General features: G+C 55.2%; 1 protein-coding gene across 1 annotated transcript in view; it reads left to right on the top strand.

Moving 5' to 3' along the window:
* The first annotated feature begins 2877 nt into the window (after positions 1 to 2877).
* The window catches only part of LOC121273088 (coronin-1A-like), a 51595-nt gene continuing 28879 nt past the window's right edge, over positions 2878 to 25593 (top strand). The window contains exons 1-3 of the mRNA XM_041180053.1: positions 2878 to 2962; positions 13305 to 13504; positions 25242 to 25364. Of these exons, the coding sequence (XP_041035987.1) occupies positions 13307 to 13504; positions 25242 to 25364 (321 nt within the window). The 5' untranslated portion in view covers positions 2878 to 2962; positions 13305 to 13306. The remainder of the gene's footprint in view (positions 2963 to 13304; positions 13505 to 25241; positions 25365 to 25593) is intronic.

Genomic DNA, 25593 nt, shown 5'->3' on the forward strand with positions numbered 1-25593 from the left:
CCCCCTCCTGCTCTCCCTCTCTCTCCCCCTCCCGCTCTCTCCCCCCGCCCACTCTCCCTCTCTCTCCCCCTCCTGCTCTCCCTCTCTCTCCCCCTCCCGCTCTCCCTCTCTCTCCCCCAGCCCACTCTCCCTCTCCCCCAACCGCTCTCTCTCTCCCCTTGCCCGCTCTCCCTCTCCCCCGTCCGCTCTCACTCTCCCCCCACCCGCTCTCCCTCCGCCCACCCACTCTCCCTCTCCCCTGCCCACTCTCCCTCTCTCTCCCCCATCCGCTCTCCCTCTCCCTCCGCCCGCTCCCCCCTCTCTCTCCCCTGCCCTCACTGTCATGGGCACCGACTCTCCCCGGGGTCCGGGTACAGACTCTCCCCGAGGTCCGGGTACAGACTCTCCCCGGGGTACAGGTTCAGACTCTCCCCGGGGTCTGGGTACAGACTCTCCCCGGGGTACGGGTACAGACTCTCCCCGGGGTCCGGGTACAGACTCTCCCCGGGGTACAGGTCTCCTGTCTTTTCCTCGATCCGTCCCTCTATCTATCACGCTCTTTATTTATTCCTGCCTGCCTATCTAATTTTCTATTTGTCCATCTTTCTATCGCTGTCTCTCTCTCTCTATCTCTGTGCATGTCTCTCTCTGGCCCTTTCTCTCTGTCCCTGTCTCATTCTGTCCCTCTCTCTATCTCTTTTTCTCTCCCTCTCACTCTGTCCCTTTCTCTCTCTCTCTCTGTATCTTTCTCTCTCTCCCACTTTGTCCCAGTTTCTCTCTCTGCCTCTCTCTCTTTCTCTCACTCTGTCCCTCACTCTCCCCATCTCTCTCTGTCTGTTTCTCTCTCTGCCTCTCAGTGCAGCTCTCTCTCTCTTGCTCTGTCCCTGTCTCACTCTGTCCCCATCTCTCTCTCGCTCTGTCCCCATCTCTCTCTCTTGCTCTGTCCGTCTCACTCTGTCCCCATCTCTCTCTCTCTCTCTCTCTTGCTCTGTCCCTGTCTCACTCTGTCCCCATCTCTCTCTCTGTCTTGCTCTGTCCCTGTCTCACTCTGTCCCCATCTCTCTCTCTCTCTGCCTCTCAGTGCATCTCTCTCTTGCTCTGTCCCCATCTCTCTCTCTCTCTCTCTCTGCCTCTCAGTGCACCTCTCTCTCTCTCGCTCTGTCCCTGTCTCACTCTGACCCCATCTCTCTCTCTCTCTCTCGCTCTGTCCCCATCTCTCTCTCTCTTGCTCTGTCTCTGTCTCACTCTGTCCCCATCTCTCTCTCTCTTGCTCTGTCCCTGTCTCACTCTGTCCCCATCTCTCTCTCTCTCTCTCTTGCTCTGTCCGTCTCACTCTGTCCCCATCTCTCTCTCTCTTGCTCTGTCCCCATCTCTCTCTCTCTTGCTCCATCCCTGACTCACTCTGTCCCCATCTCTCTCTCTCTCTCTTGCTCTGTCTGTCTCACTCTGTCCCCATCTCTCTCTCTCTCTCTCTTGCTCCATCCCTGACTCACTCTGTCCCCATCTCTCTCTCTCTCTCTTGCTCTGTCCCTGTCTCACTCTGCCCCCATCTCTCTCTCTCTTGCTCTGTCCCCATCTCTCTCTCTTGCTCTGTCCGTCTCACTCTGTCCCCATCTCTCTCTCTCTCTCTTGCTCCGTCCCTGTCTCACTCTGTCCCCATCTCTCTCTCTCTCTTGCTCTGTCCCTGTCTCACTCTGTCCCCATCTCTCTCTCTCTCTTGCTCTGTCTCTGTCTCACTCTGTCCCCATCTCTCTCTCTCTCTCTTGCTCTGTCCCTGTCTCACTCTGACCCCATCTCTCTCTCTCTCTTGCTCTGTCTCCATCTCTCTCTCTCTCTTTCTTGCTCTGTCCCCATCTCTCTCTCTCTCTCTCTTGCTCTGTCCCCATCTCTCTCTCTCTCTCTTGCTCTGTCCCCATCTCTCTCTCTCTCTCTCTTGCTCTGTCCCTGTCTCACTCTGACCCCATCTCTCTCTCTCTCTTGCTCTGTCCCTGTCTCACTCTGACCCCATCTCTCTCTCTCTCTTGCTCTGTCCGTCTCACTCTGACGCCATCTCTCTCTCTCTTGCTCTGTCCCTGTCTCACTCTGACCCCATCTCTCTCTCTCTCTCTTGCTCTGTCCCTGTCTCACTCTGACCCCATCTCTCTCTCTCTTGCTCTGTCCCTGTCTCACTCTGACCCCATCTCTCTCTCTCTCTTGCTCTGTCCCTGTCTCACTCTGACCCCATCTCTCTCTCTCTCTTGCTCTGTCCCCATCTCTCTCTCTGCCTCTCAGTGCATCTCTCTCTCTTGCTCTGTCCCCATCTCTCTCTCGCTGCCTCTCAGTGCATCTCTCTCTCTCTTGCTCTGTCCCCATCTCTCTCTCTCTGCCTCTCAGTGCATCTCTCTCTCTCTTGCTCTGTCCCCATCTCTCTCTCTCTTGCTCTGTCCCCATCTCTCTCTATCTTGCTCTGTCCCTGTCTCACTCTGTCCCCATCTCTCTCTCTCTTGCTCTGTCCCCATCTCTCTCTCTCTTGCTCTGTCCCTGTCTCACTCTGTCCCCATCTCTCTCTCTCTCTCTTGCTCTGTCCCTGTCTCACTCTGTCCCCATCTCTCTCTCTCTGCCTCTCAGTGCATCTCTCTCTTGCTCTGTCCCTGTCTCACTCTGTCCCTCTCTCTCTCTGCCTCTCAGTGCATCTCTCTCTCTCTCTTGCTCTGTCCGTCTCTCTCTCTCTCTGCCTCACTCTCTATATCGGTCTCTCTCTCTCTCTCTCCCCCTCCATCACTCCCCCAGTCCCTCCCTCTCTGCCTCGTTGACCAATACTGTGAACTCTCCTCTTCGGGGGGGGGGGGGGGGCGGTGCATGGCCCTTTAAGGCCCACGTGAGGAAGTCTAGGAGGGGCGCTGCCTTCTTAAAGGGACAGGCCGGCGCGCTGCTGCCTCATTCCGCGTCACTGATTCTCCCGCTAACGGCATTGACCCTGCATCCTCCTATCGCACCGACTGAGGTGAGTCTCAGCGACTGTGAAAAGTTCGCTATGTCTTACAAACATCAATAATTAGGGCAAACAAAAAAAAAATACCCCAAATTATTGCAAAGGTGAAAATTTCTGGGTCTTGGAACGTCAGGGTTAAATGTGTTTTTTTTATTTCTCTCTCTCACGCGGCTTTCTGTTTAAAAAGCAATGCTTTTAGAATTCATCTGACTCTTCATTTTGCCACTTCCTGCAAGACGAATGTTCGATTTCTGCAAGTTCTGCTTGGAGGGGGTTTCATTTGTGCTTTGAGCTGTGGGTTTATTTTTAAACGGGTGCGAAAGTCGCTTGGTTAACTCGTCTCCGCCAAGTCTCTGCTGGATATTCGCGGGCAGTGTTGGAGAGAGAGGGAGGGAGAGAGAGAGAGGGAGAAACAGAGAGAGAGGGAGATACGGAGAGAGAGGGAGGGAGAGAGAGAGAGGGAGAAACAGAGAGAGGGAGATACGGAGAGAGAGGGAGGGAGAGAGAGAGAGGGAGATACAGAGAGAGAGGGAGATACAGAGAGAGAGAGGGAGATACAGAGAGATACAGAGAGAAAGGGAGGGAGAAAGAGAGGGGGGGGAGAGAGAGGGAGAGAGAGAGGGAGATACAGAGAGAGAGGGAGAGAGAGAGAGGGAGATACAGAGAGAGAGGGAGGGAGAGAGAGGGAGAGAGAGAGGGAGATACAGAGAGAGAGAGGGAGAGAGAGAGAGGGAGATACAGAGAGAGGGAGATACAGAGAGAGAGGGAGATACAGAGAGAGGGAGATACAGAGAGAGAGATACAGAAAGAGAGATGGAGGGAGATACAGAGAGAAGGAGGGAGATACAGAGAGAGAGGGGGAGAGAGAGAGAGAGATACAGAGAGAGGAAGGGAGATACGGAGAGAGAGAGGGAGATACAGAGAGAGAGGGAAAGAGAGAGAGAGGGGGAATACAGAGAGAGAGGGAGGGAGATACAGAGAGAGGGGGAGATACAGAGAGGAGGAGATACAGAGAGGGGGGGGAGAGAGAGAGAAGGGAATAGAGAGAGAAGGAGGGAGGGAGATACAGAGAGAGTGAGGGAGATACAGAGAGAGGAAGATAGAGAGAGAGAGGGAAAGAGAGAGAGAGGGGGAATACAGAGAGAGAGGGAAGGAGATACAGAGAGAGGGAGGGAGGGAGAGGGAGAAAGACAGGGATAGAGAGAGGGGGAGGAAATAGAGAGAGAAGGAGGGAGGGAAATACAGAGAGAGAGAGAGGGAGATACAGAGAGAGAGGGAAAGAGAGAGAGAGGGAGGGAGATACAGAGAGGGGGAGGGAAGGAGGGAGAGGGAGAGACAGAGAGAGGGAGCGTGAGAGATAGGAAGAGACTGAGGGAGGGAGGGGGAGAGTGACAGAGAGGGTGGAATGGGACAGTTGGCGAGAGAGAGAGGTGGGGGGAGAGAGTGAGTGAGGGACGGAGACAGAGAATGCGAGTCAGGGAGAGAGTGAGTGAGAGAGCGAGAGAGAGAGAGAGAGGGAGGGAGGGAGGGAGGGAACAGTCACAGGGACAAACAGATGCAAAGCGAGGGGAGAAACAGACAAGGGCCGGAACAGTGAATAAAGTGGGGGAGGGTTGGGGGGGGGGTGGTGGTGGTGGTGGGGGTAGCGCGGTGGGGGTTGGAGAGGAGGGAAGGCTCGTTTACAATCGAGGCGGAAGGAAAGATGCTGCGAGGCTGAAAGAGGAAGTCTCCTCGAGGACCAACAGGCAGTGCAGAACATGCACATTACTTTAAAAGGCGATGTTTGGAGAGGTTGAGGGTGGAGCCTAGATTTGAACCCTCCGAGGGAGAGGGGCAGGGAAACCAGAGGGGACGGGGGAATGAGGGCCATCGGTGGAGGGGTGGAAGAAGCAGAGCTGGGGGGGTGGTGGATGGGGAAAGGGTTTATTCGGGATCCAGCGAGTTGCTGGGATCTGGAAGGCGCTGCCTGAAAGGGCGGTGGGAGCAGATTCGATAGGAACGCTGGGAATGGGGGGGGGAATGGGAGAAACACTGGGAGGGGGAACGTCCACAGGGGTATGGGGGGGTGGTGGAGGTTGGGGGGGGGGCAGAGAGAGAGAGAGAGGGGGTGTAGTGGGAGGGGCGGCAGATTAACTTGGATCTTTCAAAGGGCTGGCACAGGCACAATGGGCGGAATGGCCTCCTCCTCTTCGCTGGAGGATTCAGGGATTATTTCAGTTGATGAAGTGTTGAGGGTTGGTCTGAACGTCCCACATCCTAGGGCTTGTCCCAAACAGTTAGAAATACTGGTACCTGCTCCCAGGAGACATAACACTCCCTAACTCTGCACTCCAATCTCTCTCTATATCTTTCTCCCATCTCTCTCTCTCTCTATCTCCCATCTCCCATCTCTCTTTCTTTCTCCCATCTCTCTCTTTCTCCCATCTCTCTCTCTCTCTTTCTCCCATCTCTCTCTCTCTTTCTCCCATCTCTCTCTCTCTCTTTCTCCCATCTCTCTCTCTCTCTTTCTCCCATCTCTCTCTCTCTCTTTCTCCCATCTCTCTCTTTCTTTCTCCCATCTCTCTCTCTCTCTCTTTCTCCCATCTCTCTCTTTCTCCCATCTCTCTTTCTCTCATCTCTCTCTCTCTGTCTCCCATCTCTCTTTCTCCCATCTCTCTCTCTCTTTCTCCCATCTCTCTCTCTCTCTTTCTCCCATCTCTCTCTCTCTCTTTCTCCCATCTCTCTCTCTCTCTTTCTCCCATCTCTCTCTCTCTCTTTCTCCCATCTCTCTCTCTCTCTTTCTCCCATCTCTCTCTCTCTCTTTCTCCCATCTCTCTCTTTCTTTCTCCCATCTCTCTCTCTCTCTCTTTCTCCCATCTCTCTCTTTCTCCCATCTCTCTCTCTTTCTCCCATTTCTCCCTCTCTCATTCTCCCATCTCTCTCTTTCTCCCATCTCTCTCTCTTTCTCCCATCTCTCTCTCTCTTTCTCTATCTCACATCTCTCTCTCTCTCTTTCTCCCATCTCTCTCTCTCTCTCTCTCCCATCTCTCTCTTTTTCTCTCCCATCTCTCTCTCTTCTCTTTCTCCCATCTCTCTTTCTTCTCTTTCTCCCATCTCTCTTTCTTCTCTTTCTCCCATCTCTCTCTCTTCTCTTTCTCCCATCTCTCTCTCTTTCTCCCATCTCTCTCTCCTTTCTCCCATCTCTCTCTCTTCTCTTTCTCCCATCTCTCTCTTTCTCCCATCTCTCTCTCTCTTTCTCCCATCTCTCTCTCTTTCTCCCATCTCTCTCTCTCTTTCTCCCATCTCTCGTTCTCCCATCTCTCTCTCTCCCTTTCTCCCATCTCTGTGTCTCTTTCTCCCATCACTCTCTCTCATTCTCCCATCTCTCTCTCTTTCTCCCATCTCTCTCTCTTTCTCCCATCTCTCTCTCTTTCTCCCATCTCTCTCTCTTTCTCCCATCTCTCTCTCTTTCTCCCATCTCTCTCTCTTTCTCCCATCTCTCTCTCTCTTTCTCCCATCTCTCTCTCTCTTTCTCCCATCTCTCTCTTTCTCCCATCTCTCGTTCTCCCATCTCTCTCTCTCTTTCTCCCATCTCTCGTTCTCCCATCTCTCTCTCTCTTTCTCCCATCTCTCGTTCTCCCATCTCTCACTCTCTTTCTCCCATCTCTCACTCTCTTTCTCCCATCTCTCATTCTCCCATCTCTCTCCCTCTCTTGTTCTCCCATCTCTCTCTCCCATCTCTCTCTCTCTTTCTCCCATCTCTGTGTCTCTTTCTCCCATCTCTCTCTCTTTTCCCATCTCTCTTTCTCTCATCTCTCTCTCTCTCTGTCTCCCATCTCTCTTTCTCCCATCTCTCTCTCTCTTTCTCCCATCTCTCGTTCTCCCATCTCTCACTCTCTTTCTCCCATCTCTCATTCTCCCATCTCTCTCCCTCTCTTGTTCTCCCATCTCTCTCTCTCTCTTTCTCCCATCTCTGTGTCTCTTTCTCCCATCTCTCTCTCTTTTCCCATCTCTCTTTCTCTCATCTCTCTCTCTCTCTCTGTCTCCCATCTTTCTCCCATCTCTCTCTCTCTCTTTCTCCCATCTCTCTCTCTCTCTCTCTTTCTAAGGAACTAAGGTGAGTAAACACAGTCAAGAGATGGGTCTGTCACAGGGAAAATTTTTAGAAGCTATTATCTAAATGGTGAGAGATTTTGCAGAGCTCTAAGGTGCAGAGGGATCTGGGTGTCCTAGTGCATGAATCGCCTGCAGATACAGCAGGTAATTCGGAAAGCTAATAGAATTCTCTCATCTGTTGTGAGGGGGAATTGAATGCAAACGTGGGGAGGTTATGCTTCAGTTGTACAGGGCACTGGTGAGACCACAATGGGAGCGCTGCACACTGTTGTAGCAGGGCACTCAGATAAATTCAGGGCAAGCAGGCAGAGTCAACATGGTTTCGTGAAAGGGAAATCATGGCTAGCCAATTTGTATGAAGAAGCAGTGGGTGCTGTGGATAAGGGGGAACTGGCAAATGTGCTTACTTATAGTCCCAGTAAGGTGTCACACACGAATCAGGACAAGGAGTAGGCCATTCAGCCCCTCGAGTCTGCTCCGCCAATCATTAAGATCTGACAGTAACCTCCCTGCCAACCCCTGACAACCTATCACCCCCTCGCTTACCCAGGATCTATCCAACCTTCCCTCATAAGACAACCCACCCATTCCGGGTATTAGTCCGGTTAAGCTTCACTGAACTGCTCCCAATGCATTTACACCCTTCCTTAAATAAGGAGACCATTACTATACACAACACTCTCAGATATGGTCTCACCAGTGCCCTGTACTACTGAAGCATAACCTCCCTACTTTTGCATTCAATTCCCCCCTCTCAATAAGTGATAACATGCCATTCGCTTTGCCAATTACTTTCTGTACCTGCACACTAACCTTTTGGGACTCATGCACTAGGACGCCCAGATCCCTCTGCACCTCAGAGCTCTGCGATCGCTTCCACCGTTTAGATAATAAGCCTCTGTTCTATTCTTCCACCCAAAATGGATGCTCTCGCATTTTCTTACCGCATCAAAGGTTATTGTGGAACGTAGAAGCTCATGGTGAAGGTGGGGAGGGGGGGGGGGTAACATGTTGGCATGGATAGAACATTGGCTGGCTGGCAGAAAGCAGAGAGTAGGCATGAACGGGGTATTTTTCCAGCTGGCTGGATGTGACAAAATGGTGTGCCAAAGGGGATGAAGGGAACGGCCGTCTGGGCGTTACATTTCCTGTCAACGCAAAGGGATGCAGGACAGTAAGATGTGCAGAAGACATAGGGTGGGGATGGGGGCGGGGGGTGGTGGGGTGGTTTGTTGGTTATCTAAACGGTGAGAGAGTGCAGAGCTGTGAGATTCAGAGGGATCTGGGTGTCCTAGTGCATGAATCGCAAAAGGTCAGTATGCGGGTACAGCAGGTCATTGGGAAAGTAAATAGGGGTTCAGTCGTTTATTGTGAGGGGGGAATTGTATACAAAAGTGGGGAGGTTGTGCTCCAGTTGTGCAGGGCACTGGTGAGACCACATCTGGAGTATTGTGCACGGCGCTGGTCCCCTTATTTAAGGGAGGGTGTAAATGCGTTGGGGGCAGTTCAGAGAAGGTTGACCAGACTAATACCAGGAGTGGGTGGGCTGTTTTGTGAAGAAAAGCTGGACAGGGTTAGGCTCATGTCCGCTGGAGTTTAGAAGAGTGAGAGGCGACTCGATTCAAACCTTTAAGAACCTGAGGGGGTCTCGACAGGGGTGGATGTGTTTCCTCTCGTGGGGGAAGCTAGAACGAGGTGGGGGGGGGGGCGGTGGGGTCACTGTTTAAAGATAAGGGGGTCACGCATTGAAGACGGAGACAAGGAGAAATTCTTTCTCGCAGAGAGTCTTTTGGAACTCGTCTCCTCAAGATGCGGTGCAAGCAGAGACCGAAGTTTTTAAGGCAGAGCTACATCGAGTCGAGGTTAACAAGGGGGTGAAAGGTTATTGGGGGTTGGCGGGAATGCAGGGTTGAAGTTACAAACAGATCAGCCGTGATCTTATAGAATGGGGCAGCAGAGTCGAGGGGCTGAATGGCCTACTCCTGCTCCTAATTGTACAAAATTCCAGTGGACCCTGAATTCCACAGACAGGGAGAGAAGGATAAAGAGAGAGAAAGAGGGAAAGAGATGGGTAGAGATAGAGGGAGGGAGAGGGAGATGCAGAGAGAGAAGAGACAGGTGGAGGGTTAGAGACAGAGACGGAGAGAGAGAGAGAGACAGAAATGGAGAGAGGCAGAGAGAGAATCAGAGACAGAAATATAGAATGGGGCACAGAGAGAGAGTTGGAGAGAGGCAATGAGAGACAGAGAGAGAGACACAGAGAGAGAGAGACAGAGAGAGAGAGGCAGAGAGAGAGAGAGAGAGGCAGAGAGAGTCAGAGACAGAGATAAAGAGACAGATAGAGAAAGAGACAGAGATAGAGATAGAATTAGAGAGAGAGATAGAGACAGAGATAGAGACACAGAGCGAGATAGAGACAGAGATAGAGACAGCGAGAGAGAGATAGAGACAGCGAGCGAGAGAGATAGAGACAGAGAGAGATAGAGACAGCGAGAGAGAGATAGAGACAGAGAGAGATAGAGACAGCGAGAGAGAGAGATAGAGACAGCGAGAGAGAGAGATAGAGACAGCAAGAGAGAGAGAGACAGAGAGAGATAGAGACAGCGAGAGTGAGATAGAGACAGAGAAAGCTAGAGACAGCGAGAGAGAGAGAGATAGAGACAGAGAGAGAGATAGAGACAGAGAGAGAGAGAGAGATAGAGACAGAGAGAGAGAGATAGAGACAGAGAGAGATAGAGACAGCAAGAGAGAGAGAGATAGAGACAGAGAGAGAGAGAGAGAGATAGAGACAGAGAGAGAGAGAGAGATAGAGACAGAGAGAGAGAGAGAGATAGAGACAGAGAGAGATAGAGACAGAGAGAGATAGAGACAGAGAGAGAGAAATAGAGACAGAGAGAGAGATAGAGACAGCAAGAGAGAGAGAGATAGAGACAGAGAGAGAGAGAGAGATAGAGACAGAGAGAGAGAGAGAGATAGAGACAGAGAGAGAGAGATAGAGACAGCGAGAGAGAGAGAGAGATAGAGACAGAGAGAGAGAGAGAGAGATAGAGACAGAGAGAGATAGAGACAGCGAGAGAGAGAGGGAGATAGAGACAGAGAGAGAGAGAGAGAGAGAGAGATAGAGACAGAGAGAGAGAGATAGAGACAGCGAGAGAGAGAGGGAGATAGAGACAGAGAGAGAGAGGGAGATAGAGGCAGAGAGAGATAGAGACAGCGAGAGAGAGAGGGAGATAGAGACAGAGAGAGAGAGAGAGTGATAGAGACAGAGAGAGAGAGAGAGTGATAGAGACAGAGAGAGAGAGATAGAGACAGCGAGAGAGAGAGGGAGATAGAGACAGAGAGAGAGAGAGAGGGAGATAGAGGCAGAGAGAGAGAGAGAGGGAGATAGAGGCAGCGAGCTGAACAGGCAGGAAATCACAAAACCACAAATTTCACTCTTTTGCAAGGGCCAAGTGCTGAGTTTGTGATTCAGTGAAGCCTCCGACATAAAGCAGTTTCCGGAGAGGCAGCACCTTACTTAACAGACTGGAACGGAATCCGGAGTGAGAGTTAGAGAGGGAGGAGGGGGAGGGGGGGGCTGATCTACCCAGCAGCAAGTATGGGGGGGGCGGGGGGGGGGATTGAGGGAGACGGGGAGGAGCTGGGTAGGTGGGGATTGAGGGAGACGGGGAGAAGGTGGGTAGGTGGGGATTGAGGGAGACGGGGAGAAGGTGGGTAGGTGGGGATTGAGGGAGACGGGGAGAAGGTGGGTAGGTGGGGATTGAGGGAGACGGGGAGAAGGTGGGTAGGTGGGGATTGAGGGAGACGGGGAGAAGGTGGGTAGGTGGGGATTGAGGGAGACGGGGAGAAGGTGAGTGGTGGGGATTGAGGGAGACGGGGAGAAGGTGGGTAGGTGGGGATTGAGGGAGACGGGGGGAAGGTGGGGATTGAGGGAGACGGGGAGAAGGTGGGTAGGTGGGGATTGAGGGAGACGGGGAGAAGGTGGGTAGGTGGGGATTGAGGTAGACGGGGGGAAGGTGGGTAGGTGGGGATTGAGGGATATGGGGAGAAGGTGGGTAGGTGGGGATTGAGGGAGACGGGGAGAAGGTGGGTAGGTGGGGATTGAGGTAGACGGGGGGAAGGTGGGTAGGTGGGGATTGAGGGATATGGGGAGAAGGTGGGTAGGTGGGGATTGAGGGAGACGGGGAGAAGGTGAGTGGTGGGGATTGAGGGAGACGGGGAGAAGGTGGGTAGGTGGGGATTGAGGGAGACGGGGAGAAGGTGAGTAGGTGGGGATTGAGGGAGACGGGGAGAAGGTGGGTAGGTGGGGATTGAGGGAGACGGGGAGAAGATGAGTAGGTGGGGATTGAGGGAGACGGGGAGAAGGTGGGTAGGTGGGGATTGAGGGAGACGGGGAGAAGGTGGGTAGGTGGGGATTGAGGGAGACGGGGAGAAGGTGGGTAGGTGGGGATTGAGGGAGACGGGGAGAAGGTGGGTAGGTGGGGATTGAGGGAGACGGGGAGAAGGTGGGTAGGTGGGGATTGAGGTAGACTGGGAGAAGGTGGGTAGGTGGGGATTGAGGGATATGGGGAGAAGGTGGGTAGGTGGGGATTGAGGGAGACGGGGAGAAGGTCGTTTTTTGGGGATCGAGCGAGACGGGGAGAAGGTGGGTAGGTGGGGATTGAGGGAGACGGGGAGAAGGTGGGTAGGTGGGGATTGAGGGAGACGGGGAGAAGGTGAGTGGTGGGGATTGAGGGAGACGGGGAGAAGGTGGGTAGGTGGGGATGGAGGGAGACGGGGAGAAGGTGGGGATTGAGGGAGACGGGGAGAAGGTGGGTAGGTGGGGATTGAGGGAGACGGGGAGAAGGTGGGTAGGTGGGGATTGAGGGAGACGGGGAGAAAGTGGGTAGGTGGGGATTGAGGGAGACGGGGAGATGGTGGGTAGGTGGGGATTGAGGGAGACGGGGAGAAGGTAGGTAGGTGGGGATTGAGGGAGACGGGGAGAAGGTGGGTAGGTGGGGATTGAGGGAGACGGGGAGAAGATGAGTAGGTGGGGATTGAGGGAGACGGGGAGAAGGTGGGTAGGTGGGGATTGAGGGAGACGGGGAGAAGGTGGGTAGGTGGGGATTGAGGGAGACGGGGAGAAGGTGGGTAGGTGGGGATTGAGGGAGACGGGGAGAAGGTGGGTAGGTGGGGATTGAGGGAGACGGGGAGAAGGTGGGTAGGTGGGGATTGAGGGAGACGGGGAGAAGGTGAGTAGGTGGGGATTGAGGGAGACGGGGAGAAGGTGGGGATTGAGGGAGACGGGGAGAAGGTGGGTAGGTGGGGATTGAGGGAGACGGGGAGAAGGTGGGTAGGTGGGGATTGAGGGAGACGGGGAGAAGGTGGGTAGGTGGGGATTGAGGTAGACGGGGGGAAGGTGGGTAGGTGGGGATTGAGGGAGATGGGGAGAAGGTGGGTAGGTGGGGATTGAGGGAGACGGGGAGAAGGTGGGTAGGTGGGGATTGAGGGAGACGGGGAGAAGGTGGGTCGGTGGGGATTGAGGGAGACGGGGAGAAGGTGAGTAGGTGGGGATTGAGGGAGACGGGGAGAAGGTGGGGATTGAGGGAGACGGGGAGAAGGTGGGTAGGTGGGGATTGAGGGAGACGGGGAGAAGGTGGGTAGGTGGGGATTGAGGGAGACGGGGAGAAGGTGGGTAGGTGGGGATTGAGGGAGACGGGGAGAAGGTGGGTAGGTGGGGATTGAGGGATATGGGGAGAAGGTGGGTAGGTGGGGATTGAGGGAGACGGGGAGAAGGTGGGTAGGTGGGGATTGAGGGAGACGGGGAGAAGGTGGGTAGGTGGGGATTGAGGGAGACGGGGAAAAGGTGTGTAGGTGGGGATTGAGGGAGACGGTGTGAAGGTGGGTAGGTGGGGATTGTGGCAGACGGGGAGAAGGTGGGTTGGTGGGGATTGAGGGAGACGGGGAGAAGGTGGGTAGGTGGGGATTGAGGGAGACGGGGAGAAGGTGGGTAGGTGGGGATTGAGGTAGACGGGGGGAAGGTGGGTAGGTGGGGATTGAGGGATACGGGGAGAAGGTGGGTAGGTGGGGATTGAGGGAGACGGGGAGAAGGTGGGTAGGTGGGGATTGAGGGAGACGGGGAGAAGGTGGGTAGGTGGGGATTGAGGGAGACGGGGAAGAAGGTGGGGGATGGGGGACATGTGGGGAGGGCTGTATGATGGACCGTACGCTGCCTGTTAAGCCCCTCCCACCGTTGAACACTGAACCTTTTGCCTTCCAGCCATGTCTCGCAAAGTAGTCAGGTCCAGCAAGTACCGGCACGTCTTCGGGCAGCCAATGAAATCAGACCAATGCTATGACGATATCCGGATTTCCCAGAACACCTGGGACAGTAACTTCTGCTCTGTGAACCCGCTGTACTTGGCCATGATCGTTGAGGCAAGTGGAGGGGGAGCCTTTATGGTCCTTCCTCTGTCCAAGGTGAGTCTCGCCGGATTGGAGGGGGTGGGGGGGGTGAGCCGCCTTCTTGAGCCGCTGCAGTCCCCGTGTGGTGTAGGTACACCCACGGCGCTGTTAGGGAGGGAGTTCCAGGATTTTGTCCCCGTGTGTGGTGTAGGTACACCCACGGCGCTGTTAGGGAGGGAGTTCCAGGATTTTGTCCCCGTGTGGTATAGGTACACCCACGGCGCTGTTAGGGAGGGAGTTCCAGGATTTTGTCCCGTGTGGTGTAGGTACACCCACGGCGCTGTTAGGGAGGGAGTTCCAGGATTTGGACCCAGCGACAGTGAAGGAACAGCCGATATATTTCCAAGTCGGGATGGTGAGGGGCTCGGAGGGGAACTTCCAGGTGGTGGTGTTCCCCATGTGTCTGCTGCCCTCGTCCTTCTAGACTGAAGAGGTCGTGGGTTTGGGCGGCGCTGTCGAAGGAGCCTTGGCGAGTTGCTGCAGTGCATCTTGTAGATGGTACACACACCGCTGCCCCTGTGCGTCGGTGGTGGGAGGGAGTGAATGTTTGTGGATGGGATGCCGATCGAGCGGGGGGCTGCTTTGTCCTGGATGGTGTCGAGCTTCTCGAGTGTTGTGGGAGCTGCACTCATCCAGGCAAGTGGGGAGTGTCCCATCACACTCCTGACTGGTGCCTTGTAGATGGTGGACAGGCTTTGGGGGGGGAGTCAGGAGGATAAATCACAGAATATATCAGATCAGGCCATATAAGGAGATAATAGGGACAGGTGACAAAAGGATTAGTCACAGAGGTCATATTAAAGGTCTGTCTTAAAGGAGGAGAGAGCGCGAGAGAGAGAGAGGAGGAGAGGGTTTGGTGGGGGGGGGAATTCCAGAACTTAGGGCCCCTCCGCAGGCAGCTGAAGGCCCGGCCGCCAATGGTGGAGCGATGGGAATCGGGGGATGCTCGAAAGACTGGAATTGGAGGAGGGGCGAGATCTCGGAGGGTTGTAGAGGCTGGAGGATGTTACAGAGATAGGGAGGGGTGTAGGGGCTGGAGGAGGTTACAGAGATAGGGAGGGTTGTAGGGGCTGGAGGAGGTTACAGAGATAGAGAGGGGTGTAGGGGCTGGAGGAGGTTACAGAGATAGGGAGGGTTGTAGGGGCTGGAGGAGGTTACAGAGATAGGGAGGTTTGTAGGGGGTGGAGGAGGTTACAGAGATACGGAGAGCTGTAGGTGGTTGGAGGAGGTTACAGAGATAGGGAGGGGTGTAGGGGCTGGAGGAGATTACAGAGATAGGGAGGGGTGCAGGGGCTGGAGGAGGTTACAGAGATAGGGAGGGGTGTAGGGGGCGGGAGGAGGTTACAGAGATAGGGAGGGGTGTAGGGGCTGGAGGAGGTTACAGAGATAGGGAGGGGTGTAGGGGGCTGGAGGAGGTTACAGAGATAGGGAGGGGTGTAGGGGGCTGGAGGAGGTTACAGAGATAGGGAGGGGTGTAGGGGGCTGGAGGAGGTTACAGAGATAGGGAGGATTGTAGGGGCTGGAGGAGGTTACAGAGATAGGGAGGTTTGTAGGGGGTGGAGGAGGTTACAGAGATACGGAGAGCTGTAGGTGGTTGGAGGAGGTTACAGAGATAGGGAGGGGTGTAGGGGCTGGAGGAGATTACAGAGATAGGGAGGGGTGCAGGGGCTGGAGGAGGTTACATAGATAGGGAGGGGTGTAGGGGGCTGGAGGAGGTTACAGAGATAGGGAGGGGTGTAGGGGGCTGGAGGAGGTTACAGAGATAGGGAGGGGTGTAGGGGGCTGGAGGAGGTTACAGAGATAGGGAGGGGTGTAGGGGGCTGGAGGAGGTTACAGAGATAGGGAGGGGTGTAGGGGGCTGGAGGAGGTTACAGAGATAGGGAGGGGGAGTGAGTTCCATGGAGGGATTTGAAAACGAGGGTGTGAATGTGAAAATGGAGGGGTTGCCGGACCGGGAGCCGGTGTGGGACAGCGAGACACAGGGGGGTGAGGGGTGACGGGCGAAGGGGTCTGGGAGCGAGTTCGGACACGGGTGGGATCAGCGGAGTTTCTGAAGGGCTGAGGTCTACGGAGGGTTGGAGGGTGGAGGAATCGTGCGCTCGGCGGGTTTAGGGGAACAGAGCCCCCATCAACCGAGAGGCGAGACTTGTACCCATATAAGGCAGCATCGAGAGGAGACAGAAAAGAGGAAGTCTCCAGAGCAGGGGCCAGATCAGGAAACCCCAGTGGTTTCACTCACCGTCCAATTAAAATCTCTCGCTCTCGCTCGGGTTGACAGGAAATGTGCAGCAACTCTCATCAACGGAAGGCAAATGATTTCACCTTTGCCTTAATAAAGCTACAAGAGGAGGGCATTTGGCCTATCGCGCCTGTGCTGGCTCCTAGGAAGTCCGACCCAATTAACCCCACTACCCCCTCGCTCGCACTCTCTCCCCATCATATCCCTGTGGATGTTCCCCCTCCCAGTGTTTCTCCCATTCCCAGCGTTCCTATCGAATCTGCTCCCACCGCCCTTTCAGGCAGCGCCTTCCAGATCCCAGCAACTCGCTGGGTCCCGAATAAACCCTTTCCCCATCTCCCCCCCACAACTCTGCTTCTTCCCCCTCCTCCCCCCGATCGCCCTCAATCCCTGTCCCTCTGGTTCCCCCACCCTCCTGCCGCAGGGAACAGATTCCCCCCCCTCACTGACAATCCCGACCCCCTTCCCGATCGGGAACACCCTCGATTCAATCTCCCCCCCCCCCCTTAACCTTCTCCGCTTCCGGGGAGAACAATCCCAGCTTCTCCTGCTCTCTCTCCACACGGACTGAAGTCCCCTCATTATCCCCACCGGGAAACGTTCCGGTAAATCTCCTCCGCACCCTCTCCGAGGGCATCCACATCCTTCCCAAAGTGCGGAGCCCAGAATTGGACACGAAACTCCAGCCAGGAGCGTTCCCAGAGTTTTATAAAGGGTTTAACGTAACCTCCCTGCTCTTGTACCCTATGCCCCTATGAATAGAGTGAAGGATCTCGAATCTTTGAACCTGTCCTCGCTTGGAGCACCGTGTACAGTACTGGCCTGGTTAGACCACACTCAGAGCACTGTGTACAGTTCTGGTCCGGTTAGACCACACTCGGAGCACTGTGTACAGTTCTGGTCCGGTTAGACCACACTCAGAGCACTGTGTACAGTTCTGGTCCGGTTAGACCACACTCGGAGAACTGTGTACAGTTCTGGTCTGGTTAGACCACACTCGGAGCACTGTGTACAGTTCTGGTCCGGTTAGACCACACTCGGAGCACTGTGTACAGTTCTGGTCCGGTTAGACCACACTCAGAGCACTGTGTACAGTTCTGGTCTGGTTAGACCACATTCGGAGCACTGTGTACAGTTCTGGTCCGGTTAGACCACACTCGGAGCACTGTGTACAGTTCTGGTCCGGTTAGACCACACTCGGAGCACTGTGTACAGTTCTGGTCCGGTTAGACCACACTCGGAGCACTGTGTACAGTTCTGGTCCGGTTAGACCACACCCGGAGCACCGTGTACAGTTCTGGCCTGGTTAGACCACACTCGGAGCACCGTGTACAGTTCTGGTCTGGTTAGACCACACTTGGAGCACCGTGTACAGTTCTGGTCTGGTTAGACCATACTTGGAGCACCGTGTACAGTTCTGGTCCGGTTAGAACACACTCGGAGCACCGTGTACAGTTCTGGTCCGGTTAGACCACACTCGGAGCACCGTGTACAGTTCTGGCCTGGTTAGACCACACTCGGAGCACTGTGTACAGTTCTGGTCCGGTTAGACCACACTCGGAGCACTGTGTACAGTTCTGGTCTGGTTAGACCTCACTCGGAGCACCGTGTACAGTTCTGGTCCGGTTAGACCACACTCGGAGCACCGTGTACAGTTCTGGTCTGGTTAGACCACACTCGGAGCACCGTGTACAGTACAGGTCTGGTTAGACCACACTCGGAGCACTGTGTACAGTTCTGGTCCGGTTAGACCACACTAGGAGCACTATGTACAGTTCTGGTCCGGTTAGACCACACTCGGAGCACCGTGTACAGTTCTGGTCCGGTTAGACCACACCCGGAGCACCGTGTACAGTTCTGGCCTGGTTAGACCACACTCGGAGCACTGTGTACAGTTCTGGTCTGGTTAGACCACACTCGGAGCACCGTGTACAGTTCTGGTCTGGTTAGACCACACTCGGAGCACTGTGTACGGTTCTGGTCTGGTTAGACCACACTCGGAGCACTGTGTACAGTTCTGGTTTGGTTAGACCGCACTCGGAGCACCGTGTACAGTTCTGGTCTGGTTAGACCTCACTCGAAGCACCGTGTACAGTTCTGGTCTGGTTAGACCACACTCGGAGCACCGTGTACAGTTCTGGTCTGGTTAGACCACACTCGGAGCACTGTGTACAGTTCTGGTCTGGTTAGACCACACTCGGAGCACTGTGTACAGTTCTGGTTTGGTTAGACCGCACTCGGAGCACCGTGTACAGTTCTGGTCTGGTTAGACCTCACTCGGAGCACCGTGTACAGTTCTGGTCTGGTTAGACCACACTCGGAGCACCGTGTACAGTTCTGGCCCGGTTAGACCACACTTGGAGCACTGTGTACAGCTCTGGTCCGGTTAGACCACAATTGGGAATTATCCCCAGGACGTCAGTCCAGCAGTGGGGCCTGGCCAGATAGGACAAAAGCACGATTGTGCTCCCACCGACGCTCAATTGGCCTCTTGTTTCCTGGTTGTTGGGAGGTTGGGGGAAGGAAATGGTCTTGGATCAATCAGCTAAGGTCTTATGACCTCCTCGGGTCCAAAGTAAGACGCCCAGGGGTGTTTTCCAATTGCGCGAGCTCATATTTACCAACAACAGCTACTTGGCTTTTTATATCTCCTCCAGCTTCCCAAGTTGCATCGCTGGAGCAAATACCGAGCACAATTTGTCCCAGAGCCTTGAGCGGACAATTCAGAGACAGGCTCGCTCAGGCAAGGCAGTGTTTAAGGGGTGTCTTCAAGGAGGACAGAGAGAGAGAGAGAGAGGGAGGTGGAGAGGTTTAGGGAGGGAGTTCCAGAGCTTAGGGCCCCCCCAACAGGCAGCTGAAGGCCCGGCCGCTAATGGCGGAGCGATGGGAATCGGGGGATGCTCGAGAGGCCGGAATTGGACAAACCGAGGGACACAGGGAAAAGTGCGGGAAGGTGGAGTTGAGGGGGAAGATCAGCCACAGGCTGGATTAAGGTGGAGTTGAGGTGGATGATCAGCCACAGGCTGGATTAAGGTGGAGTTGAGGTGGATGATCAGCCACAGGCTGGATTAAGGTGGAGTTGAGGGAGAAGATCAGCCACAGGCTGGATTAAGGTGGAGTTGAGAGAGAAGATCAGCCACAGGCTGGATTAAGGTGGAGTTGAGGTGGATGATCAGCCACAGGCTGGATTAAGGTGGAGTTGAGGGAGAAGATCAGCCACAGGCTGGATTAAGGTGGAGTTGAGGGAGAAGATCAGCCACAGGCTGGATTAAGGTGGAGTTGAGGTGGATGATCAGCCACAGGCTGGATTAAGGTGGAGTTGAGGTGGATGATCAGCCACAGGCTGGATTAAGGTGGAGTTGAGGTGGATGATCAGCCACAGGCTGGATTAAGGTGCAGTTGAGGGAGAAGATCAGCCACAGGCTGGATTAAGGTGGAGTTGAGGTGGATGATCAGCCACAGGCTGGATTAAGGTGGAGTTGAGGGAGAAGATCAGCCACAGGCTGGATTAAGGTGGAGTTGAGGTGGATGATCAGCCACAGGCTGGATTAAGGTGGAGTTGAGGGAGAAGATCAGCCACAGGCTGGATTAAGGTGGAGTTGAGGGAGAAGATCAGCCACAGGCTGGATTAAGGTGGAGTTGAGGTGGATGATCAGCCACAGGCTGGATTAAGGTGGAGTTGAGGGAGAAGATCAGCCACAGGCTGGATTAAGGTGGAGTTGAGGGAGAAGATCAGCCACAGGCTGGATTAAGGTGGAGTTGAGGGAGAAGATCAGCCACAGGCTGGATTAAGGTGGGGTTGAGGTGGATGATCAGCCACAGGCTGGATTAAGGTGGAGTTGAGCTGGATGATCAGCCACAGGCCGGATTAAGGTGGAGTTGAGGGAGAAGATCAGCCACAGGCTGGATTAAGGTGGAGTTGACGGAGAAGATCAGCCACAGGCTGGATTAAGGTGGAGTCGAGGGAGAAGATCAGCCACAGGCTGGATTAAGGTGGAGTTGAGCTGGATGATCAGCCACAGGCTGGATTAAGGGCGGAGAAGGCTCAAGGGGTCTAACGCTGCTCCTGTTTCCTGAGGAACCTGCATTTTTGGAGTCTCCTGTCAGGTCCCAGCTCCCATTCTAAGGCGGAGGTCAATTGAGAATCAGACATCGTGTTAAATCTGGGTGGGGTCTCTGTGAGAACGCACTTGGTCCTGTGTTCACTTCAGTTCTCTGCTTTACAAAAGGAACCCAGAGATATTGCCTTTCTGCAGTGCCTCTCACAGCTCCCGAACATCCTCCAAGTGTTTTGCAACCACAGTTGGAAAGGAAAGGCAGGTGCCAATCTCGGGGGACACTCAGGGAGAGAGGGGGAGAGGGAGTGACAGGGAGAGAGAGAGGAGACAGAGAGAGAGGAGACAGAAAGGGAGAGAGAGAGACAGAGAGGTCGGGTGGGGGAGAGAGAGGGGGGGGGCAGACAGAGAGAAAGAGAGAAAGACAGGGGGAGAGAGAGAGAGAGACAGAGAGAGGTCGGGGGAGAGGGAGAGAGAGAGACAGACAGACAGAGAGAGACAGAGGGAGAGAGAGGTAGAGAGAGAGAGAGAGGTCGGGGGGGAGAGAGAAGAGAGAGGTCGGGGGAGAGAAAGAAAGAGAGAGGTCGGGGGGGAGAGAGAAAGAGAGAGAGAGGTCGGGGGAGAGAGAGAAAGAGAGAGAGGGGTCGGGGGAGAGAGACAAAGAGAGAGAGGTCGGGGGAGAGAGAGAAAGAGAGAGAGAGAGGGGTCGGGGGAGAGAGAGAAAGAGAGAGAGAGAGGGGGAGAGAAAGAAAGAGAGAGGTCGGGGGAGAGAGAGAAAGAGAGAGAGAGGTCGGGGGAGAGAAAGAAAGAGAGAGGTCGGGGGAGAGAGAGAAAGAGAGAGAGAGGTCGGGGGAGAGAAAGAAAGAGAGAGGTCGGGGGAGAGAGAGAAAGAGAGAGAGAGGTCGGGGGAGAGAGACAAAGAGAGAGGGAGGTCGGGGGGAGAGAGAGAGACAGACAGACAGAGAGAGACGGGGAGAGAGAGAGACAGAGAGAGAGAGAGGTCGGGGGAGAGACAGTGAGGTCTGGGGGAGACAGAGAGAGAGAGCTCGGGGAGAGAGAGAAAGAGAGAAGGAGGTCGGGGAGAGAGAGAAAGAGAGAGAGAGAGGGGTCGGGGGAGAGAGAGAAAGAGAGAGGGAGGTCGGGGGGAGAGAGAGAGACAGACAGACAGAGAGAGACGGGGAGAGAGAGAGACAGAGAGAGAGAGAGGTCGGGGGAGAGACAGTGAGGTCTGGGGGAGACAGAGAGAGAGAGCTCGGGGAGAGAGAGAAAGAGAGAAGGAGGTCGGGGAGAGAGAGAAAGAGAGAGAGGTCGGGGGAGAGAGAGAGATACAGACAGACAGAGAGAGACGGGGGAGAGAGGGAGAGAGAGAGAGAGGTCGGGGAGAGAAAGAGAGAGAGAGGTCGGGGGAAAGAGAGAGAGAGGGAGAGGTCGGGGGAGAGAGAGAAAGATAGAGAGATGTCGGAGGAGAGAGAGAAACAGAGAGAGAGGTCGGGGGAGAGAGAGAAAGATAGAGAGATGCCGGAGGAGAGAGAGAAACAGAGAGAGAGGTCGGGGTAGAGAGAGAAAGAGAGAGAGAGGTCAGGGGAGAGAGAGAGACAGAGAGACAGAGGTCGGGGGGGGAGAGAGAGAGAGGTGGGGGGGTAGAGAGAGAGAGATCGGGGGGAGAGAGGGAGAGGTCGGGGGGGAGAGAGACAGAGGGAGAGAGAGAGTCGGGGGAGAGAGAGAAAGAGGGAAAGGTCCGGGGGGAGAGAGAGAGGTCGGGGGAGAGAGAGAAAGAGAGAGACGTCGGGGGAGAAAGAGAAAGAGAGAGAGGTCGGGGGAGAGAGAGAAAGAGAGAGACAGAGAGAGACAGAGAGACAAACAGAGAGAGAGAGAAAGAGACAGAGAGAGAGAGACAGAGAGAGAGAGACAGAGAGAGAGAGGTTGGGGGGAGAGAGAGAGAGAGAGACGGAGAAAGAGACAGAGAGATACAGACAGACAGAGGGAGAGACAGAGAGAGAGATGTCGGGGGGGAGAGAGAGAGAGAGACAGAGAGAGGTCGGGGGAGAGGGAGAGAGAGAGACAGAGAGAGGTCGGGGGAGAGGGAGAGAGAGAGACAGACAGACAGAGAGAGACAGAGGGAGAGAGAGGTAGAGAGAGAGAGAGAGGTCGGGGGGGAGAGAGAAAGAGAGAGAGAGGTCGGGGGAGAGAAAGAAAGAGAGAGGTCGAGGGAGAGAGAGAAAGAGAGAGAGAGGTCGGGGGAGAGAGAGAAAGAGAGAGAGAGGGGTCGGGGGAGAGAGACAAAGAGAGAGAGGTCGGGGGAGAGAGAGAAAGAGAGAGAGAGGGGTCGGGGGAGAGAGAGAAAGAGAGAGGGAGGTCGGGGGGAGAGAGAGAGACAGACAGACAGAGAGAGACGGGGAGAGAGAGAGACAGAGAGAGAGAGAGAGGTCGGGGGAGAGACAGTGAGGTCTGGGGGAGACAGAGAGAGAGAGCTCGGGGAGAGAGAGAAAGAGAGAAGGAGGTCGGGGAGAGAGAGAAAGAGAGAGAGGTCGGGGGAGAGAGAGAGATACAGACAGACAGAGAGAGACGGGGGAGAGAGGGAGAGAGAGAGGGAGGTCGGGGAGAGAAAGAGAGAGAGAGGTCGGGGGAGAGAGAGAGAGAGGGAGAGGTCGGGGGAGAGAGAGAAAGATAGAGAGATGCCGGAGGAGAGAGAGAAACAGAGAGAGAGGTCGGGGTAGCGAGAGAAAGAGAGAGAGAGGTCAGGAGAGAGAGAGAGACAGAGAGACAGAGGTCGGGGGGGAGAGAGAGAGAAGTCGGGGGTGAGAGAGAGAGAGGTGGGGGGGTAGAGAGAGAGAGATCGGGGGGAGAGAGGGAGAGGTCGGGGGGGAGAGAGACAGAGGGAGAGAGAGAGTCGGGGGAGAGAGAGAAAGAGAGAAAGGTCCGGGGGGAGAGAGAGAGGTCGGGGGAGAGAGAGAAAGAGAGAGAGACGTCGGGGGAGAAAGAGAAAGAGAGAGAGGTCGGGGGAGAGAGAGAAAGAGAGAGACAGAGAGAGACAGAGAGACAAACAGAGAGAGAGAGAAAGAGACAGAGAGAGAGACAGACAGACAGAGAGAGAGAGACAGAGAGAGACAGAGAGATAGAGGTTGGGGGGAGAGAGAGAGAGAGAGACGGAGAAAGAGACAGAGAGATACAGACAGACAGAGGGAGAGACAGAGAGAGAGATGTCGGGGGGGAGAGAGAGAGACAGAGAGAGATGGGAGAGAGAGAGAGAGAGAGAGAGACAGGGGAGAGAGAGAGACAGAGAGATGGGAGAGTGACAGAGAGAGAGAGAGAGACGGGGAGAGAGAGAGACAGACAGAGAGATGGGAGAGAGACAGAGAGAGACAGGCGGAGAGAGACAGGGGGAGAGAGAGAGAGAGACAGAGAGATAGAGGTCGGGGAGAGAGAGAGACGGAGAGAGACAGAGAGAGACAGACAGACAGAGAGAGAGGGGTCGGGGGGGAGAGAGAGAGACAGAGAGAGAGATGGGGGAGAGAGAGAGAGACAGACAAGGGGAGAGAGACAGGGGGAGAGAGAGAGAAAGACAGAGAGATGGGAGAGAGACAGAGAGGGATAGACAGAGAGAGACGGGGGGAGAGACAGGGGGAGAGAGACGGGGGAGAGAGAGAGAGAAAGACAGAGAGATGGGAGAGAGACAGAGAGGGATAGACAGAGAGAGACGGGGGGGGGAGAGAGAGGGGGAGAGAGACGGGGAGAGAGACAGGGGGGGAGAGACAGGGGGAGAGAGAGAGAGACAGGGGGAGAGAGACAGGGGGGGAGAGACAGGGGGAGAGAGAGAGAGACAGGGGGAGAGAGACAGGGGTGAGAGGGAGATACAGGGGGAGAGAGACAGGGGTGAGAGGGAGATACAGGGGGAGAGAGACAGGGGTGAGAGGGAGATACAGGGGGAGAGAGACAGGGGGGAATACAGGGGGAGAGAGACAGGGGTGAGAGGGAGATACAGGGGGAGAGAGACAGGGGTGAGAGGGAGATACAGGGGGAGAGAGACAGGGGGGCGAGAGAGACAGGGGGAGAGAGGGGGCAGCCCTACATGTCAGAGTTCGGTGTCACACTCTTGCTTCATGGTGCAAGACAGGACAGGAGGTCCCGCAATGGGCCCAGCTTCCTCCCTCTCGTCCCTATCAGCAGCTAGCAGACCTCGGCCCGCCCAGAGAGAGAGAGAGAGAGAGAGGCCGGGGAGAGGGGGGTAGGGAGATAGGCTGATAAGATAATCCAGCAAATCATTGCCTGGGGACTTTGCTTTGTGGTCGACTGGTTGTGAAGGGCGGGCAGGCTGGAGAGAGAGAGAGAGAGGGAGTCGCTACGGGGTGGGGTGACTGCGGCCGCCCTTGGCAACATGGTTGCCTGTCCCCTCCCCCCATCCAACCCCCCCATAACCCCCCCCTCACACACAGAGGCAGAGCCAAGCTGCTCATCTCCACGAGCTCTTCCGGCCCCTGGCGCTCGGTCGACGCCCTTTGGGGGGAGGGGGGGCGCGCTCTGCCCCTCCCCCTCGCAAACCTACCCCACCCCCGCCCCGACGATCACCGCACCCGACTTCTTCTCTCCAGCAGCTGGCCCCAGCCCCGTGCACGGACGCGACAGCGCCTCCTGGCTGCCTCACTGCCGCGGAGATGCTGTCGGACACGTGGCCACAGGAGGAAGTCGGAGGCCGGGAGGGCTTAGGGTGTGGCTGCGGTGGGGAGGAGGGTTGAGCAGAGATGTGTGCGCTCGCTCGCTCTCTCTCTCTCTCTCTGGACTTCCTGCTCATTCGAAACCTCAGCAACTGCGACCCACAGTTTTGAATCACCAGGCGCTAGCCGGGAACGGATGTTTCTCCTCAGTCCTTGCCTGCACACAGCTCGTAAACTGTACCACACCCACATCACCGTAACATACACGGACAGGGCACAGGGAGCTCTACTCTCTATCTAACCCCGTGCTGTACCTGTCCTGGGAGTGTTTGAAGGGGACGGTGTAGAGGGAGATTTACTCTGTATCTAACCCCGTGCTGTACCTGTCCTGGGAGTGTTTGATGGGGACGGTGTAGAGGGAGATTTACTCTGTATCTAACTCCGTGCTGTACCTGTCCTGGGAGTGTTTGATGGGGACGGTGCAGAGGGACCTTTACTCTGTATCTAACCCCGTGCTGTACCTGTCCTGGGAGTGTTTGATGGGGACAGTGTAGAGAGAGATTTACTCTGTATCTAACCCCGTGCTGTACCTGTCCTGGGAGTGTTTGATGGGGACGGTGCAGAGGGACCTTTACTCTGTATCTAACCCCGTGCTGTACCTGTCCTGGGAGTGTTTGATGGGGACAGTGTAGAGGGAGATTTACTCTGTATCTAACCCCGTGCTGTACCTGTCCTGGGAGTGTTTGATTGGGACGGTGTAGAGGGAGCTTTACACTGTATCTAACCCTGTGTCTCTGTTTTCTCAGTGTGGACGGATCGACAAGGCTCAGCCCCTGGTTTGTGGACACACAGCAGTTGTCTTGGATATTGAGTGGTGCCCTCACAATGACCACATCATCGCAAGTGGATCAGAAGATTGTACTGTCATGGTGAGAACTTCCCTGCAGCCTCTTCCTCTCCCTCCCTCAGCACTGACCCTCCGACAGTGCGGCTCTCCCTCAGTACTGACCCTCCGACAGTGCGGCTCTCCCTCAGTACTGACCCTCCGACAGTGCGGCTCTCCCTCAGCACTGACCCTCCGACAGTGCGGCGCTCCCTCAGTACTGACCCTCCGACAGTGCGGCGCTCCCTCAGCACTGACCCTCCGACAGTGCGGCT

Source organism: Carcharodon carcharias, chromosome 38 (genome assembly GCF_017639515.1).
Source record: "Carcharodon carcharias isolate sCarCar2 chromosome 38, sCarCar2.pri, whole genome shotgun sequence".
NCBI classification, from domain to species: Eukaryota; Metazoa; Chordata; class Chondrichthyes; order Lamniformes; family Lamnidae; genus Carcharodon; species Carcharodon carcharias.